At 38.5% G+C, this 20,938-nt stretch overlaps 1 protein-coding gene across 2 annotated transcripts in view; it reads right to left on the bottom strand.

Annotated features, from left to right (window-relative positions):
- Positions 1-8,155: 8,155 nt before the first annotated feature.
- Positions 8,156-20,938, bottom strand: part of mideasb (mitotic deacetylase associated SANT domain protein b) — a 38,616-nt gene continuing 25,833 nt past the window's right edge. For both annotated transcript variants that reach the window (XM_007252178.3, XM_007252176.4), the window contains exons 7-13: positions 20,396-20,499; positions 18,137-18,212; positions 17,515-17,603; positions 16,715-16,858; positions 16,478-16,600; positions 15,390-15,574; positions 8,156-12,415 (exon numbers count right to left, since the gene is read on the bottom strand). In XM_007252178.3, the coding sequence (XP_007252240.3) occupies positions 12,181-12,415; positions 15,390-15,574; positions 16,478-16,600; positions 16,715-16,858; positions 17,515-17,603; positions 18,137-18,212; positions 20,396-20,499 (956 nt within the window). In that variant the 3' untranslated portion in view covers positions 8,156-12,180. The remainder of the gene's footprint in view (positions 12,416-15,389; positions 15,575-16,477; positions 16,601-16,714; positions 16,859-17,514; positions 17,604-18,136; positions 18,213-20,395; positions 20,500-20,938) is intronic.

The following is a 20,938-nucleotide window of genomic DNA, read 5'->3' on the forward strand; positions in this document are numbered from 1 at the left end:
AACTATTTATATATACAAAACTCATATACAGCTCTGGAAAAAATTAAGAGACCACTTTAATTTTGCCTTTTTTAGGTATTGTAAGGTCCTGGCCCTGTTTCTTGTCTGTCCTCGTGCCTGTGTTGTCCCACGTGACCCGTGCCCCTGTGTTCTGCCTGTGTTTTTCCACTCACCTGTGTTCTTTTGTAGCTCCGCCCCTTCGTCCCAGGTGTTTCCTGTTCCCTGTGTGTGTGCACCTCTATTTAAGGTCCGTGTTCCATTTCCCTGGTGTCGATCCTTGTACGTTTAACGTCTGTCAGTGTTCCATGTTTACCCTGTTTCCTCAGTCCTGTTTTCAGTTGATAATCCCGGTGTAGTTTGTATTTGTTTCCTTTAATAAATCCCTTTTGTTTGCATTTGCGTCCGCCTCCTCGTCCTCCCTGCACCCCCACCCTGACAGGTATATGTTTGAGTAAAATGAACATTGTTGTTTTATTTTATAAACCACGGACAACATTTATCCCAAATTCCAAATAAAAATATTGTAATTTAAAGCATTTATTTGCAGAAAATGAGAAAGATGCAGAGCTTTCAGACCTCAAATAATGCAAAGAAAACAAGTTCATATTTAAAAATCAATATTTTGTTGAATAACCCTAATAATCACAGTTTTAATGCACCTTGGCATGTTCTCCTCCACCAGTCTTACACACTGCTTTTGGATAACTTTATGCCTTTACTCCTGGTGCAAAAAATTAAGCAGTTCAGCTTGGTTTGATGGCTTGTGACCATCCATCTTCCTCTTGATTATATTCCAGAGGTTTTCAATTTGGTAAAAAAAGGGTCTCATTATTTTTTCCAGAGCTGTATATATAAGAGCTGTATATATAACAAGTGGTTTATCCAGATTCAGCAAAAAATATCGTGAACATCATGAGTTATTAGTGAACTGGAGGACTTGGCTTTTAGTTCTGGGCTTTCGATGAAGCTCGAACTGCACTCTGGGTGTTTACTCAATATATTGAGTTATTATACTGACTGTAATCGGCTCTTGCTTTATTAGTAATCAATGCAAAAACTTCAGTTACTTTTAAGAATCAAATATGATGATTTTTCAATTTAGTCAAACTCTTAATGTGTGTTCTTCACATTTTCCTTTCAAACTTGTGAAGCCTACAGGTTCAAGTTGAACGCATTACCTGTGAAATCTAGTTACTGAGCATGGAGTACTATGCTGATTAGTTGCTATCTAGGGAAAAGCTCTACTGTAGAACAATGTCCATTTGCCAAATAAATCACCTGAATGTGTTAATTCAACAGAACACCCGAAACAGAGTTCCATTCATACTGGATAAGCGGGGGAGTTACTGCTGGATCTGGTCTTCATTTCATTAATTGACTGAACATGGAACTCTGACATATTCCCAACTCTCTCAACTTTCCCTCTCCCACCTCCCATGTCCCGCTCCTCTGCTCCACAGGAATGACGGAGAGGAACTGGCAATGATTTTGCTTGCTGGAAGCATCTGGCTCCAGTGCGGCACCTCTCTGCAGATGTGCTATAATGAGCGCACTAGTGTTTGGTAATGAGGGTCGAGAGTGGGGAGGGTGTGTGTGTGTGTGTGTGTGTGTGTGTGTGTGTGGATTGTCACATTTTTGACACTGTAACTAAATGGACCGCCCAAAAGAGAACCCCTAGGGCACTCCTATGATGAAACGGCCAAAAGATCAGCAACCTGCAAGTACAACCCAAAATTAAAAAAACAGCGTTACCTACATTTACTCTGACTTTTTTGATTGCAGTCAGTATGAACTCAAAGTATGATATTTTATGTTTTATCTGTTTAACTTTTACATTTAACTTAACATTTACCACTTTGTATTGTTGCCTTTTCTTTCTCACAACTCTTAAAAACTGATTTACAGAAAAACTTTCCTGTAAATTTGTCTTAAGGTGTGCAGATATGGGGTTGTTTTAGCATTTTTTTGTTTCAAAACTTATTGGGGACATGGAGATTGCTGTTCATCGAATCCTGTTCATGTAGCTTGCCATCAGCTGCCAGAGCACTGAGAGAGCACTATTGGCTTTGCTCTCACCAGGTGGTTAGATGACGCTTTTTCCCCACATCACTCCATAGGGTGATGTCCACAGCACAAGGCATCTGTGAGCACATGTGTCGGAGGAGGCATGTGCTAGTCTAGTCTAGGGCATTACCAGTGATAAGGGGAGTCCTAAAGAAATAAAACAATTTTAAAAAGATCCTTTTTGTGCTATAAAAGGTAGTGAGAATGATGATTGGGTCATTCCAGTACTCCAGTACTACTGTGGGCTGACGGTACAGAGGAGCAGGACTGAGCTCCAGTTCTCCAGGCTATCTCCTGCAGTCCTAAATTTAGGTCTCCTGTTGAGACGGTGATTAAATTAGAAATGCAAACGGGAGATGTCAAGGACAACAGCCTTGCCCAGCAATTACTGTAATTACAGCAGAAGCTGTAAATGTAAATGGGAGCTCCGGTGTGGAAGATCATCTCTGCTCCAGCTGATCCAGATGTTGCTCATTCTCTGGTTCTGCAGTGAGACATATGGTTTATGAGTGCTTCAACCCATCAAACATGCATACAAACACGAGTACTTGTTTGTACTGTGTTGCCAATGTCAGTATAAGTGACTGATCATGTCGAAACAGAAAATGGTCAGGAGTGCTTCACGGTCACCACAAGGCCTGTTGATAGATATAGGGCTGGCTAAGGTGGTGAAAAATCTTGATTTTTCTTCTTTTTTGTCATTGCCTACAGGAGAGTGTCTGGGCATGTGAAAATAACCATATTTAAGCCCTACACTGATCAATAATCTGAACTGCAATGTACAATATATGGACAAAAGTACTGGGATGCCTGTTTATTTATTGCTTCTTCCAAAATTGCAGGTATTAAAGCAGTAAAGAGTTTATCCTGCTTTTTACACAGTGATGTTGGGTTCCTGAGTGGGTTCCTACCTTACTTCATCCATATCTATTATCCAACTCATCCGAAAAATATTGGATATTTTCTTCATTCAAGAAAAGACAGTTTCACTGCTCCACAGCTCAAATCTTGGGGCGATTAAACCCTTCTTGACCACATCTGGCAACATTAGGCATGTTGCCAATCGATTAGTATTTATCTACAAGCAGTATGTGTGGGCATTTGCACATCTGTGTCACTTTTTGTTGGGTACTTCCCTGCTTATTATCAAACTAATTAGCTCATTTGCTGATACAAGTGTTGCATGTAGGCATTGCCATTAAAATAGGACATTTTCACCTTCCTAGTGTTGGGGGCATTAGTAGTGATACAGGGAGTCCTAACGAGGGGAATGTGTTACTTGTTTTCCAAATTATAGAGAAATGGGATACAATTAAAAATAATAATTCAAAATCTTTATTTTTAGGACACTCTGGAGCAGCTGCACATTTACTAAGGTCACTATTTCCTGTGCCCAGTGTTGACTAGAGGGATATTAAGCCCCCTAGCAACTTTAAAGTGTTCTCTGAAGTGATGGATCTCATTTAAGTACCCTGGGTAGCTAGAGAGGCATTTGTAACCCAGAACTAAAGATCTCAAACCTGAATAAAATCAATCAAGTCCAAACATCAATCTTCCAACATAAAGTGTACAGTAAATCTTCCCAGAAGACGTAGACAAGCTGTAGACAATCTATCCATTGACACCTTTGATTTCTAAAGAAACACTGGATGAGAAGGTGTCCTAAAACCTGTGCGTGTTTTGTAGCGCTGGAGATACAATGGGGTATTGAGCATGGACCGCCGTCCTGCTCTCACTTTTATAAAGTAGATAACAGAACTCCTCTGATCTCTGATTGCTAACACGTGTCATCAAAGACTAAGAATACCCAAATACCCAAAGTCTTCTGCCTAAAGCCCTTCGCTTGGCAAATGCGTTTTTCTTGATCTCTTTGTCCAGATCTGAGGATGAATAACAGCGCATGTGTCTGTGAACAGATATTCATATTCATGTGGCACTCATTTGTCTTTATTCTTATTAGAATGCTAGTTGCTCATTCTGACACTTGCTTGAGCCTGATTCCAGTGGACAGCCCATGCTCTTTTTAAACATTTCAATTTTATTTTGCATTTATTACAAGCTTAAGATCCTTGAACTAAACAATGATTACAGTCACCTGTTGACTAATGCAGGCATGGATGTATATGTATAATTTTATTTGTATGCATACCTGTGATCTATCTAGGGTTAACCTATTACTTTTTTTTTAGAATCAAAATGTATTCAGCTTTAGAGCAAGACAAATACATATCAGGTCAGAAAGAGAGGCAGAACTTAGGTTAAACAGATGTATTGCGTGATTATAACTATAACTATTCTTTGACACTTTCACTGAATCCTCAATCTAAAATCCTAAGCATGCACTCTCGCAACTACTGCACGCGTTCAGTCAGTTATTTTGCAGCAGGCAACTAGCTCCATCTAGTGGTTAGTCGAGGAACCCTTGGTCTATTAGACAGACAGATAGATAGATGGAGTATCTGCAAGGAGGGACTTTTGACCTGTACACCTGTTCTTATTGTGATGTGACAATGAAAGTGATTTGCTTTTGATTTACAAATAGTAAAAAAATAGTATAGTGAGTGAAGATGTAGCCTGATCTTAAACTTACTGTCACTGTTATGGAAGGCGTGATGACAATGATTGACAGTGAATCCACTGTCTAAAAAAGGATGAGCATTACATCTGTAGATCAACAGCTCACAAAATAATTCATGTTTATTCAGAGTAATTTGTTGGACACGTTTATCCAAATTAATTTAACAGATATATACACTATATACAGTCCTGTATATATATACTGTTTCCCCCAGACCAAAGCCCCCGGTCAGCAAGCCTAGGGCAACAATGGCAAGGAAAAACTCCCATTGAGAAAGAAACCTTGAGAGAACCAAGGCTCACAGGGAAGCCAGTCCTCCTCTGGCTGCTGGGGTGGTCTAACTGTCTAACCCATTCTAGCCACACCCACGGATGCATTCTTTCATAGCAACTGCTGAGTTTTACAGAATGATAGAAGAATAGTCTTTTAGTCATTGTGTTTAGTTGTGATATGTACATTTTAGTTAAAAGTTTAAAATGTTCTATACTATATAATTTATACTATACTGACTTGAAGCTAATATTGTGTCTAATGACTTTTTCCATGTCCTATTTATGCTGCATTGAATGTGGATGAAATTTTGGGACAATTCTAACCAAACACTGCCAGTCATAAAAATGATTATTATCATTACTGGATAGGGGGCGAACTTCACCCTGACATGGACTTGAACCCAAGACACGGGTGCTGAGAGGCAAAAACGTGCAAAGCAACAACCCACCATACTATATATATATATATATATATATATATATATATATATATCATCATAAAGCTAAAACATTTCTGCAAATGTAAAACAATACAGCAGGTGTAAAAAAAAGAATTTAATGCATTTGTGGGAGAAACATGAATACAGTGTTAACTGTCTCTCTCGTAGAACAAAACATAAGCACTGCTCCGCCTCCTCTCCAACACCTGCTTCTCCGTCATCATCGCGACGCTATCATCATTGAAGCACAGCCAGCAGGAGTCCGCCCGGCTGGAGCAGTCTCTCAGATAGTGTCCTACAATAGAAAGAGAGAGAAAAGTAACAATGAGAGTAAAACCGTGTGTGATTCCCTTATAGACCATAAATCTGCCGTTATTAATGTTATGCTGATGAATGGACTGAACATCAACGCTTAGATTTATTGTGTTTGAATGAGCTTACCATAATGAATGCTGGACCCAATGTGATTCAGCACACTGACTAATGAATATCTGGACACAGACTGACCCTAAAAACACAGATCACTGTCATTAATCACACATTCAGAGAGAGAGAGAACGAGAGTTGCTTCAGATGGTCAGTTTATCATTTATATACACAGGTCACATGATCTGGGGCAAGCCAGCTTACCTGGGCAGCGTGTGGAACATCCACCTGAGGTTAGCGGAGCTGCAATTGCACAGCTCACACTTGCACTCAAGTTCTGTCTCAGTCTAGACAAAAACGTACACACACACAATCAGAGATACTGCAAAAAAATAAAATAATAAAAGTGTGTGCACACGTGTTTTTCAGACACTTACACTGAAGAAAAGTTTGAGGCAGTCCCTGACTGAGCCCTGGTGAGCCAGAGCCAGAGCAAGGTGATTAAAATCCTCCACCCTGGCCTTCTGATTTCCACATCTGCACACGCACACATATATACAAATACACATTAAAACAAACAAACAAAAAAAACATTATTGTGCATTAAATGTACAGTGCAGATATAAACAGCGTTTAAGTTTTGCTCAGGTTAGTGTCTCTTACCTGGAACCAGTAATGATGCTCTTAAGCTGGAAGTGGAAGTGTGTTTTATTTGGGCATGATTAGTTTCTCATAAATGTACTTATAGAACAACAATTTGTAATGAAGACATTACCCTTAAACTTTATGTGCAACCACTTTGTAGTTAAGTTTAGATTACTCTGCCCTGCCTCTTAAATTGCTCAGCTTCTAAACTAGCTGCAGTAATAACACAAAAAATATTTATTTGTGCACATTCTCTTCTTTAAAATGATATATTACCTCAACAGACAGTTTAACAAGTATCCAAATTTTCTTTGAAACCACAACATTGGATAATTTGACTGTAAATTTATTAGCTTTTGAGCTAGCTACAGTAATAACACACACACAAAATGATATATATCAAGGAATTGGAATAAAAAAGAATAAAGGTTTAAAACTGACCTATAGACAGTTTGAGCAGTATCCCATTTTTGATGCCCCAAAATTAGGTAGTTTAACTGTATTGCTCAGCTTGGGAACTAGTTGCATAATAGCACAAAGCAGCTTTAATTACTCACATTCTCCTCTGGGAAACATGGGTGCATTTTAGGGACACGTTTCTAGTATTTTTTCTACATTGGCCACTTTATGAAAACAAATACGAAACTTAAGTCATGTTACAACTAAACTCCACAGGTTTTTCACAGTATCTTTCTGAAGAGTCCTTTACTGAATTAGTCAGTAAGTGGCTGCTGCCAATAAGCAAGTGGCAGATTTTTGTTATTTGTTTGGAGAGGTAGTGCTGTTTTTACATAAATGTGTCGACTATGATTCGAGACTTTAGGTTTAGTGTTTTTTTTAGTGTATTAAAATGTGAAACATTGACCCAACCAAGTGACATGGTGATATTGTTACATAGCAGTGCTCCCATAATGCTTTGGGGTGCCTTTGGTTTCTATTTTTTCTGTAAAAGGGGACTTATAACTGGAGGTTTGTTAAGCAAATTTAGATTGCATTGGAAAAGAAGTCAATGGACTGCACATGAAGTTTACACACTTAAAGACTTTTAGAGTACACTTAGAGTACAAAGCTTGTCGCTGGGGCTGTACCTTATATTGAGGTACAAAAAAAAGTACCTTTCAGTGAAAGACCTTTTTTGTTCCCATGTTTTGGTACCATTAAAGATTATAAAGATTATGAACATTATCATCAACTGAATATGTGTCAAGAACTTGATGATCTAAAATTGTCTGGCTTTTAAATAAAAAATGTGCAATTAAAATATATATTGTTTATTAGTACAGTGATAGAGAATACTGAATGTACCTTTTGGCTGGTTAAATGGTACAAATCTGTACTTATTGCTGTTAGGATTTACTTTGTACTTCAAAGGGGGCAAATCTGACCCTGGAAAGACCAATAATGTACCTTTGAGTGTACAATTATGAAGAGAGTACAAAAAAGTACTTATATCTTCCCTTTTTTTTTTTAGAGTGTAGATGGGAAGTTACCACAGGTGGTCAATAGGTGGGATGTAACTACAGGGCCCATTTGGGAAACCCAACTGGTACCAGTAAAACAGACACGTAAATGTACATATAAAACCCCACTCAGAGTCTATGCCCACCTGGAGCCCACGTAGCTGAAAATAAACTTTTTTGTGAATGCTGTCCTGAAATCAGATTTACTTCCATTTCTATCTGATCCATTTTATTTGACATTACTGCCACCGTGTGGCACATTCTACACTTACTAGTATGGCTTACTTAAACAGTCATATCACAGTCAAATGAACTTCACAGAGACTGCAGTTGTTTTTAATCATATTTAATATTCCAAAACAACAAGTGATAATCAAATTTAAACAGAAATAAGTTATACTGTAGTAAAAAGCACTTGAGATTTCTGTCCACGGTCAGCATTAGTGTATGAGGCCCTATGAAAATAGCATAGAAAGTATACAATTTGTTTCTTTACATTTGTATACATATATTTGAATATATATATTTATATCCCTTGGCTGAATGAAAGCGAGAAGAGTGGCTCCGTGGCAGCAAGTCCTGCATTTATTTAATTTAACATTTCTGGTGTTTAAAATAAAATAAAATAAAAAAATCTTGGCTAGACCACTTTTAACACAATAAATCTCCTGCCCTGATAAAGGAGCAAGTTATGTTCTTCACAATGTTCTTTTTTTTTTTTTTTTTTTTTTTACAAACACAGAATTGGAAAAAAGAAAAACAAGAAAAATGCTAAAGAGACCAGGAAGCTTCTTTTTCTCACTTGGCTCAGAATCTGAAACAGTTTTAATTTCTGGCGCAACAACTACACACTCACACAGGTGCATATGCACATGTGTACAAACACACACTCACAGCCACAGTGCAACACAAACACACACTCACTCACTCACTCACTCACTCACACTTCAACACAAACAGACAGGCACGCATGCAAACACAAACACAGTGCATAGTCGACTTGAGTGTGATTAGCAGTAATTGTAGCCGTTAATCTGATACTCTCCTAGAGCAGCCGTTTGTAAAGGAGAAGGGATGTTGTGTGGTAAGGTTGGGAAGCAGAGGGGATGGGGGGGTGTGGGTAGTTGTCGTTACTTAGCAGCCTCTCTGTTGCCATTGGAGACAAAACCAAGTGCTGAACTAGTGGACAGTCCGAGAGAAGCAGTGAAGGGAAAAGGCTCTTCACCAGACTCTAGACATTCAAGTGCGTTCTGCTTCATTATACAGCTACAAGAACACAAATTTGTTCTGAATTTTCTATATAGAGTGGTTCCCAAACATTTAGGTCACGTACCACTGGGTCTTGGCGATATGGTTACGAACTCTTATATTAATATTAATTGCAATATACGATCCAAAACCATTCGATATGATGAATAATGTAAAAAAAAAAAAAAAAAAGCAGTGTATATCTGTAATACCAAAAAAGTGCCAGTCTGTAAGTTTTGTTAATTTGGGGATTTAGAAACCTCTCTGGTGGGAATGCGTAAATGCAGCAAGCATTCAGAAGAACAGTTACAAAACTCTGTGCTGTGGAGTATTTCATTTTGCTACAGTTGCTTAGCTACCCAGCAAACGATGCCACATTCTCTTTTGTGTGACCAGAAAAACTGATGCGGCCAACCAAACCTACCAGACTAATATATTTTGTACTGTGCCCAATTAGAAACACTTTTAGGACAGCAGCTTTAATAATAAAAATAGAACTAGTAATTCATCGGCTATTCAAAATTTCCCGCATTATTCTGTGTAAAATGATGAAATAAAGCCTCCATTAATTTGCAATGTTTTTATGTTTAAATTGTGACAAACTTTTGAGTGTCATTCCTCCAAAAAAAATCAATTTCCACAAATAAAATGCATACAAATGGAAACTGGGTAAGCAGGTGTACAATTACAAATACCAGAATTGGCATAAAGTTATCCAAAAGCAGCGTGTAAGACTGGTGGAGGAGAACATGCCAAGATGCATGAAAACTGTGATTAAAAAACAGGATTATTCCACCAAATATTGATTTCTGAACACTTTAAACTTTATGAATATGAACTTGCTTTCTTAGCATTATTTGAGGTCTGAAAGCTCTGCATCTTTTTTGATAATTCAGCCATTTCTCATTTTCTGCAATAAATGCTCCAACTGACAATATTTTTATTTGGAATTTGGGAGAGATGTGTGTACCACCTTGGGATACCTTGCATACACCAGTGGTAGCTGTACCACAGTTTAAGAACCACTGTTCTATGAAGTACATGTTTAAATGCTCTTGTTCAATATAGGCTACAATAAATTAGGGTCCAACTTTAAATTCAAGTTCAGCTGGACCTGCAGAGGGGATGAGGATGAGAAGACATGGGCCTGAAGAGTTCTAAAGCAATGAAATTGTTCTATTGCACTTTCGCCATTAGTTCACATCATCTTTTCTTGACCGACCCCAATGAAGAAGCTGTACACAGCGTGCACACACACAAACACACACACACTCCCACATACAAACAAATACAGGTAGCAAACTATCTAAATCTAAATCTTAAATAAACTAATAGTCAAATGAGAAAAAGATCTTCAAATAAAAATATCACCTACAAACTTAAAAATAGAAAAAGAAACAATACATAATAACAATAAAACTGTACAATGACAATAATAATAATAATAATAATAATAATAAAGATAACAATAAGTCATGAATATATGAATAACAACGATACTTTGTTGGATATAAAAAGGAACCTTTGTAAAATTGATTGTCATGTAAAGATAAAACATGGTCAAGAACATCCAAGGCATCAGCGATGTGGCCATAAGAAAACATAACCCAAAAAGAAAAGGTACAGCACTAGAAAAAACAGAGAAAGATCAGGAGCATGGCTGTGCAAGCTTTTGGCAGTCAACTGGGAAAGAGCCGGCAAAAAATACCGTGAATTGCGACTTATATTCTTTTCTTTTAGAAAAGAAAATAGAAGAACACATGTTCCAGTCTGTCATTGTGTTCCTGCATTGTCCTGCATATCCTGCAGTTTATTCACGGTGGATAATAAAGGGACGAAGCGAGGCTTGTGTTTGGTTGCGTAGAGGGGCATGATGGACCTCTTGAGCTGTACCCAGATCAATGCGTGTACGTGTGAGAGGAGTCTGAAAGTGCTGAAGGACAGTGCTCTGTACCATCCATTTCTCTACATACACACACACACACATACATACACAGGCTTGTACTCCCTGTAGCCCTATGCCTGAAAGAAAAACCCTGAATGCCTATAGGACACACACACACTCATACACACACTTACCCTCCCTTTAATACACACACACAATCCCTTCAAGGTGTGCATCTATTGCATGTCCAGAGTGTAGGGCTGCACAATATATTGTTTGTTAAATATTGAGTATTGCGATACTATATTGATATGAGTGGAGGTTGAAAGCACTCAGAACTCATAATACCTGATTTTGCACATCCCCAAATATTTGAACTGACATTAAATTAAACTATTTTATTTTTTTATTTCATATGTTAAGAATTGACTAATATTTTGAATTGATATTTTAATATCTTAAATGCAGCTGACTGTTTAGGTAATACTTTATACTGCATGTTATTAATTTCCCTGCATTTGTATTACCAAAAAATATATTATTATATTTATCTAAACGGCAAAACTCCTAAATAATCTATGTATCAGCTGATACGTGCACTACCTCACAAATTTTACATTAATATTTTCATATTATCACATGAACCAGTAACATGTTCCTGTTGTACCACACAATGCCAGGCATATACACTATATGGGCAAAAGTATTGAGACACCTGCACTCTGAAATACTCTGAAATTAAGAGTATTTAGATTTCAATAAGAACCCATAATGCTTTTGTCAAGAGGATCTGAGGACTTTTTACTAGATTTTAAAGAATTTTAAAGAATTGCCATGAGGATTAGATTGTATGGACTTTGGAAGATCACCAGCCCATATTATGCCTAACTGGCCAACTACTTTCAAAAGGAGTGGATGAAAAACCATCATTCCAGAGAATACAGTTCCCCTGCTCCACAGATCCATGTCCCTCTAGCTCAAGCCTTGTGTTGGGTATTAGGCATGGTGCCAACAGGTTCAGCTAAATATGTTTATTAAAAGGAGTGTCCACAAACATTTAGTCCACATTGTGCAGCTCTACACTGAGGACACAGCAACAGAGCCTGAGCCTCCGGACTGAATGCACAGCACTTCACGCACGCACACACACACGGGTGTATCAGCTCCGACTGCAGAAGTGCCCGCTGATACTCCATGTAGAAGGAGTGTCAGTCAGTGTTTGTTAGTGCCAGTCTTCATCATCTGCGTCCTCATCCTCATCTGAGGAGTCCTCACTGCTGGCTCGCCGAAGCCCCACCTGCTGCCCTCGTGCACCGTTTTGGTGGCTTGCTGCCAAGGCTGCCGCCGCTGCTGCCGCCTTCTCCTCGGCCTCGCGCTGCTTCAGAAGCGCCGCCTTCTTCTCCTGCTCTGCGTGGCTCTTCATGTGAGCACTGCGGCTCTTCACCTTATAGAACACCCTGCGGAGGGATCACAACACACCAGCACTGTTACAGCACACAGACTGAGAGCTGGCATAAAAGTAGAAAATTTGATATACAGTGTTACAATGCAATATTCAAACTGTGCATATAAAAAAGGAATGTATTTAAAAAATTGTGTTGCTGTCCAATGAAAAACAAGCATCTCCATTTTTGTTGATTATTAGATTACTACATTATTTCAACAAACCAACTGTCCCTTATACTGTGATGAAACTTCTTGATGTATGGACCAATAAATAATAAAATTTCTCCAAAATTACCTGAAGTTTTTACATTAACTTCCATTGAAAGTTTCATTGGACAGCGACAATACAGGAACATATCAATATGTGCTGTTACTGAACAGCACATACACTCCAAATATAGAAAGACACTGCTTGTGTGGTCACAAGAACCAACTTATTTGCATTTCTCTAACTATTCAAATCACCTCTCAGGAGTACTATTTAAATGAGGTACAAAAAAGAGGAAGCCAATCCGAACAAAACTCACTTGATTGTAAGGGTTTAGTAACAACAGGCAATCTGCCTGTTTAAGCTGTAATAGTTGCAAAAAAAAGAAGTAGTAGAAGTAACAGTGCCAACAGTAACAGTAGCATGTCTTGTGTTTGTAGTATTAATAGTTGCAAAAGTAGTAAATGTAACAGTAGTAATCCTAGTAATAGTTGTAACAGAAGTAGTATCAGTAGTACTAGTAATACTAATAATAATTTAGAAGTAGTATCAGTTGTAGAAGTAGCAATACTAGTAAAAATGACAGTTGCAGGATTAGTAGTAACTGTAGTAGTAAGAGTAAAAGTTGTTTTGGTAGCGGTACTGGTAGTAGAGGAAATAGTAATAACAGTAGTTGTAGTAGTAATATCTGTAGGTTCCTACAACAATAACAGCTTTGGAAGTAGTAGTAATAACAGTAGCAGTCGTATGATTAATAGTTGTAGAAGTTATTAGTACTAGCAAAAGAAAGTTGTTTTAGTAGTAGTAGAAAAAGTCGTATTAACAGTAGTAATACTGTACTGCCTTGCTAAAAAATAAAATCACCACCTGGATTTAACTTTTTTTGGCCAGGCAGTGTATTTGTAGTTTTATTAACAAGAATTGAGGTAATAGTAACAAGAACAGTTGTAGAACTAATAGTAACACTACCAATAGTAAGAGTAATAATTTGCAACAGAGTACTCATCAGCAGCTCCACTGCTCAAGAGCTGTCCTCCTGCATAATTAAAAACGTCTTGTGGAGCGCTGCATGAGCTTCAGCAGCATATAACAGAAGCTGGAGGAAATGTCTGCAGGAGCAGAGCTGGAGCTGCACAGCACTGTACGCGTTAGTGCATCTGCTGATGTGAGTACATTCTGAGGTTTAAATTTGATGCCACAGATATTCTGACTCAGACGCCACGGCCATATCGCTTTAACACATTTGCAGATTACGACCACAGAGGAGGAGGATAGGCAACAAGAATGAGTGATCAAATCCGTTTCTGACCAAATGAGAGCAGATGCACTCGAAAAACACAGATGGACAGCAGTGGCCAATGGTGAGTGGGAAGAAGGACAGCACGTACGAAATGTTTTCATTTTCTAAATGCACAGATGCACACAGACACACAGTCACCGGGCAGATATGCTCAGACCAGAGGGCACGGCATTCAACATCACTTAAGACTTGCAGTTGCTAAGAGACTGTTGATAGCACAGCCAGTCGTTGCTATGACTGTGATGAGACCTCTTATTGGAATCAGATGTTAGTTTTATTGTTTCCTATTCTGACAGTCTCGGATGTTGCTCACGCAGCTCAGGAAGCGCTAAGCATTATTGATTGCTTCATTAAAAAACTGAGAGCAAATCTCCTGTGCTTGATTTACTCAGCATTTTTTGAGCCAGGCTTCACAACCATACTAGCATTCATAGCAAATGTACAGTAAGCAGTTTTGACAGGCTGTATCCAGTTAGCTTATAACACTAGCACTTATTCAGGTAACGGAAAAGATTTACTCAGGAACTGTTGCTTTAGAGCTGTTGAGATTACCCATATACGTCCACATTAAATCAAGTCAAGTCATTTTCAAGTTCATTTAAATAAGTCAAGTTCATTTAATGTACAGTCAATAATATAATTGTCGAGACAGGCCTACTAGTAAATATTGATGTATTCTGTTTAATGCATCATATATAAAAATGAGTGGCCATATGTTGCATCGGCTAGACAGTTTACTCTGACACTCACATGTACAGTTTTGTGCAAATGTCATAGAAACATTGCAATTAAAAGCGGCAACATAATGCATTTTTTCACCATCTCATTCATTCCTTGAAATACCAAAAAAATGCAACTGTCTTACTTATATTATTAAGATATTACTTAGATTCATAGTTAGAAGTGAGCCATTTGAATATACAGCACGCTGTATATTCATGTTTTTGGTGCTACAAATAAATATTAGTAGTTTAACATCATACTTCTGTATCAAATTGCAGATCACCACTTTTTTAAGCATTTTGTGTGCATTTTGAGTGTTTTAGACATACTGCTCAGCCCTAATGTACAACACAACACAAATATTTACATGTAAACTAATAATTACAAATCAAATCAATACTGTTTGTGAGAATCAATACATCATTGCAAAATATATTGTGATACTTGAATATATTGATATTTTCTTACACCACTGCAAGCCACTTGTGCATGTAAACATTGGTATTGAGAAAAAGGCAGATCTGTTTTAATTCTAGCTGTTCTAGCAGATGTCTCACTCAAATTCCTGGTGTTGTAAGGTAAATGTTATTTTTAATAACATTTTGTAGCAATATGGATAATACCAATGTTCTTACCTATATATATAATTTATGTTTTGGTTTATCAAATATACTTGATGCACATGAAAAAGGCAAAGCAGCAAATTTGACCTGACCAGGCTTTCCCAGTTGTAAAACGCTGGCTTGTCTCTTACCTGCCACACTTTTTGCAGGGGAACTCTCCCTCCTGTGCCACCGCAGCCTTGGCTCCGGCCCCGGTCTTCCGCCCCGGGGTCTCTTGCCGAGGTTTAGGGGGTGCTGGTGGAGCACGGCTGACCGTAAAGACAGTCTGTTCCCTCTTTACATCCCCCTGATTCCTCAATACCACTACCGCCCCAGCCTGTGTGTGTGTGTGTATATACAGGGGAAGAAGAGATTTAAATCAATCAGCAGACCCAGCTACAGGCAGCACAATGAGAGCTATATACATATACATGAGTCCTCTTTGCTTATCTCAGCACTGCACAGCTTAGCACTTAACCTATAGGATTACTGCAGTCAGATTGCAACTGTATAAGGATGTTGTTAAAATAGGTTGTTGCTGGTGGAGGCCACAAGAGGGCACCATACATGACATTCATGTAATCATGCATAAATTTGATATCTTCAGAAAAGTTTTTTTAATTTTCTGTAAGAAAAAAAAGCCTTTTAAAGTCTTTTCAAGGGAAGTGCACATAAAAAAATTATTAGGTAATAAGTATTTTAAAAGCATTTCTATTGGTCCATTCACCATTAACTTTTGGTCTAATATGAAGAAACACTGTCAGATTTATATTATGTAAAAAAAAAAGTAAAATACAGCAAAAACATAGATTCAAGGTTTTAGTGTGAGAGTTACAATATTTTTTGTTAATATTTGAACATATTAATTAATAATTAGAAGGGGTTCCCAGATTGCTGATATGCATGTGCAAATGTGCACAGCATCTCTAGTCCCTTCAGTCAAGTATTGCCAATAGAATAGGACCCTGCAGGTATCCTCTAGCAACATGAACCTATTAATTGTATGCCTACATCTGGCTTCAGCTATAACAGTATAGAGCCCTTTAGCACTGAGCTGTGGATCAGTGGAGCTGTGTTCTCTGGCTAGATGCTACTCATCTAATACTAAAGAATTAGGAATCAAGTTTAACTCATGCAGTGTAAAGAGATGGAGGGATGAAGGGTTTTTTTTTTATTCAAAAAATTGAACTCTATTTTCTCTCTATTGATTCAAGGCAAGGGCCCATGCCTTCATACTCACATTTTCAGTGGGCTTTATTGGTTCTGCCACTCTGGCAGGACTGCTCTCTTTCTTCTTGTCAGCCGACCCTTCCCACCTCCTGACTACTTCTTCCTCCTTTCGCAATTCAAATCTCTGTGAACTCTGCAGATTGAAGGTAAGGGAGTTGAGGTTACAAACACAATGCAGTTACAATTGTCCACACAAGCTTAAAGCACCCACACCCACACCCACACTCAAACACACACACAAGCTTACTTTATAGTCCACCTCCTCTTCTGTGGGCCGTGTTTCAGGTAGTTCTGCTTCTCCGTACAGGAGTGTGCCATTCTTGCCGATCTTAACCTGCTTCTTATAGGTGTAGTAGAACTCCACACATTGTGCCACTGTTTTGGAGCTTACCTTAAAAAATCAAGCACAAACATGATTACTGTCAGACCATTTCTTTTTAAATAAGAAGTTTCTAATTATCCATTTGCATAGCATACAGATTGTAGTGAACATTATAAATCACACTTTTAAATAAAGTTCCAGCAGCATTATCCTTGTCTTCCTCTTTTTCATTACCACTTTACCTTTCCTCATAAATCCATCACTTCCTTAAGTAATAGCAAAACTTGCACTACATTATATATCTAAATGTTTGCTGCATAAGTGGGGGTTCACATAATGCTGACAGACATGTGTGACAATATTTCAATTAGATATTTAATTTCTATTGTGAAAAGGGAACCAGAAAAATATATCCTAATCTTAGAACAAAAAAAAAAAAGTCTTCAGCTCGACAGCACTGACATATGCCTCATCTCTCTGCACGTTTGCGTTGCTTTATGTCAGTGGTCATGAAGAAGTGATTAGCTTTATGGACACAATACAGCTTTATAAAATGTAATCAAACAAATTTCAGCTTCTTTTATTTTCAAAAACAAGGAGTGTTATATATTTATATGGCGATTTCTCATCTTATAAGTATAGTCTGAAGGGAAATGTGATCTTAATAGAAAGCTGCGGCTGCCCTTTTCCCTCCTGCAGTTCAGGCACATAGTATGAGATCATACCATTTTCTGCACCATGAAGAAGTCCTTTTTGCACGAAGCGATGCCTTTGTTAAAGCAGCGTCTCTCCTCGGCCGTCCAACTGTCCGAGCCTGGAGGGGAGAGAAAGGGGACGGGGGAACAGGAGAAGAGAGAGACAGACACTTACTGTGAGTCTATATGCTTGAAAGAGGAAAGCAGACAAGAGTGACACACAGCCACACACGGACACACAAGGCAGACAGCAGGACACACATGGGCAAATAAACAATGGTGCTCCTGTCCTCCTGCAGGGATTAACTGCATGCTGCATACACACTCCTCCCCCACCCCCCTTTTCCACCCATCTCTCGCCCTCGCTCCCCAAGTCTATAACCAGAGGCATCGGCCCACCCCCACCCTTTAACCCAGTAATCCCCCTCGGCCCACCCCTTCCCCAGAACTCAGCTGGTATTGTTTATGACCGAGAGACAGCGAGCGTGGTGCAGAATTCCAGCACTGAAAATGTCCCACAAAGCCTGGACATAAACACACTTACACAAGCTCTAAAGAGTCAGGAGGGGGCTGAGAGGGGCCGAAACAAAAACAAGAACAGATCACGACAGACTGCAAGATGACTAAACAGGGGGGAAAGTTAGGTACTTACCAGAGTAATGGTAGTCTGCCAGGGGGTGAGATTTGGGAAAGATGGGTTTTTTCAGCAAAAGAAGGGCAAGGGCTCCCTGGAAATACAAGAAAAAGACAGTGAAGGACTGTTCAACCTGGAGTTTGAATGTACAGCATTTATTGATTCATTAAACTATTTATTTGTTCATTTATTTATTCATTCATTCACTGCCTCCAAAACAAGAGCCAATCCTGTGCAGAACAAAACTGACAGGGTAAATTGGTGGCCAGCTCCACTGGATTCACTGGCATGAAGAGATTAATGAGAACAAAAGAGAACGCCAGCTCACTCGCTCATACACACAGCAAGAGAGCGAGAGAGAGAGAGAGAAATTTAAACAGAAACAGAGAGGTAGGAAAAAAGAGAGCACAAGATAAAGGAGATATAGGAATAAAGATAAGAAAATAAGCAACAGAAAGAGAGAACCCACAAAAGGCAGTGAGAGATTATTAGTGTTATTATGATCCAGTTCCCTCAGCTTTATTTTATCTCTTTTATTTATCACTAATCTGCAAATAGTTAATAATTCTGTAAACAAGTTTAATTTTTACACTTCACTTTTATCTTCACATGTTTGTTATCTTATTACATTTAATCCCACAAACCACAACTCGAACTTCAAAGAAATTATAATAAAAAAGGAACAAGGAAAGAAGATATACAGAGATGGACAGATGCAGAGAATGTAAGAGTTGCAAAGAAAAAAGGGAGGAAAGAGAGAGGGTGAGATGCAGGGAGAGAGAAAGAGAGATACAGAGAATAAAACAATGAGATGCAAGAAAGAGAGAGAGAGAGAGAAACTGAAACAGAAAGAGGAAAAAAAGAGACAGATAGATGGTGAGAGATAAAGATAAGAAAATAGGCAACAGAAAAAGAGAATCCACAAGAGATTAGATCAGTGTTAATAATCTATTTTGATCCAGTTCCCTCAGCTTTATTTTTATCTGTTACTGATCATTTAACTGTAAAATAGTTAAATGTAAACAGTTATGTAGTTTAATTTCTAGTTATTGTCACGTTTACCTTTTCAAGTTTTTTTTTATCATATCACATTTAATCCCACAAACTACCACTAAATTTGAACTTCAAAGAAATTATGATAAAAAAAGAAAAAGAAAATTTAATCCCACAAACTACCACTAAATTTGAACTTCAAAGAAATTATGATAAAAAAAGAAAAAGAAAAAAAAGAACAAGGAAAGAAGATATACATATGCAGAGAAAGTAAGAGTTGCAGAGAGAAAATAGAGTGAGAGATGCAGGGAGAGAAAAAGAGAGATACAGAGAATAAAACAAAAGAGATCTTTTTGCTGTAATGCTTTGGCAGTACTGTCATAACAATCATGCCAATAAAGCTACTTTGAACCTGAATCTGAGAGATGCACAGAAAGATGCAGCAAGAAAGATATGTAAAAGAGATAGAGATGCACAAAAAGAAACAAAGAGAGAGAGAGATGCACAAAAAGAAAGACAGAAAGTGAGAGAGACAGAGAGACAGAGACAGAGAGAGAGAGAGAGAGAAGTCACTCTCTATCTCCTTGGCAACATAGGCAAGAGTATTTAACTGGAGGCGTTTTAACCAAGCAGTGCCAGTCACTGGCTAATATTCCTCCCTCTCTCTCTCTCTCTCTCTCTCTCTCTCTCTCTTCTTCCATCCCCATCTCTGCTACGATCTGTCACTTTATTTTTCCAACCACGAGCTGCAAGCTGAAGCTGTCCCAAAGCAAAAGACTAAGCCTTCTGTGTCTGTTTGTAAATGTGCATGTGCACACACAACTATCAAATGATCATCAGTAATACGTACCAGCTGCACAGTCCGTACAGTAAGAACAGGCACATAGCCCACAATGCTGTACAGCTCCTACACAGAAGCACCTGCTCAGGACTATCACACAGGCCTCTTTGCCACTACTGCTGCTGCTGCTGCTGCTGCTGCTTTCATGGCTGAATGCACACAGAAAGCTACTTCCTACTACTCGGCCATTCAGGCAGACACATGGACGCGCAGCCTTCCAAACACTTTCATCCTCTGTACAAAAGCCACGAGCACCACAGCCAAACCTAACGTGATGGGATGAGTCAACTCGCAGGAATCCACCCAAATTTACTGGATATTTCTTTCATGAGCGCAAAAATCTGCTGCAAGTCTGCATGACTCATCAGTCACGCTGCCCCTTCTCTTAGACAGCGTGGACCACTTACACCACACCGGTGCAGGATTACATCATCTCCACTCACCATGATGTCACCCTTGCACTCATAGAGGCAGTGCATGGCTAGCTCCTGGTTGGTCCCTCCACCTTGCAATACACTGGAGCAAGCCAGGTGCATGAGGTCATCCACTGGGGGGGTGGGGGTAAGGAAGGAAGGGGGAGAGGGAGGGAGGGAGGGAGGGAGGGAGAGGGAGAGATAAAAGATGCAAGGATTAACAGATAGACAGCAAACTGTCATCAGAAAACTGCAAAAAAAATAACAATTGGTCTTGCATGATCTAAAAACACTGGCTGCCCTGTAGACTGTGTGAATATTTCAGTACATATTTTGTGTAAAAAAAAAAAAAAAGGCTTGTCTACATTTCATTAAAAAAAAAAAAAAAAACATAATATATGAAGTCATTTTAACATTTTAGACAAATAATAGTATTTACAGAGTACATGTACCATTTCATTTACCCTCAAGATTTTGAATGCATGGAATATATTGCAATATATTGTATCTAAGACTGGGTATCGAAAACTTGCTTATTTTTAAAAAATGTGCTTATTTTCGATACTTTGCATG

Source organism: Astyanax mexicanus, chromosome 14 (genome assembly GCF_023375975.1).
Source record: "Astyanax mexicanus isolate ESR-SI-001 chromosome 14, AstMex3_surface, whole genome shotgun sequence".
NCBI lineage: Eukaryota > Metazoa > Chordata > Actinopteri > Characiformes > Acestrorhamphidae > Astyanax > Astyanax mexicanus.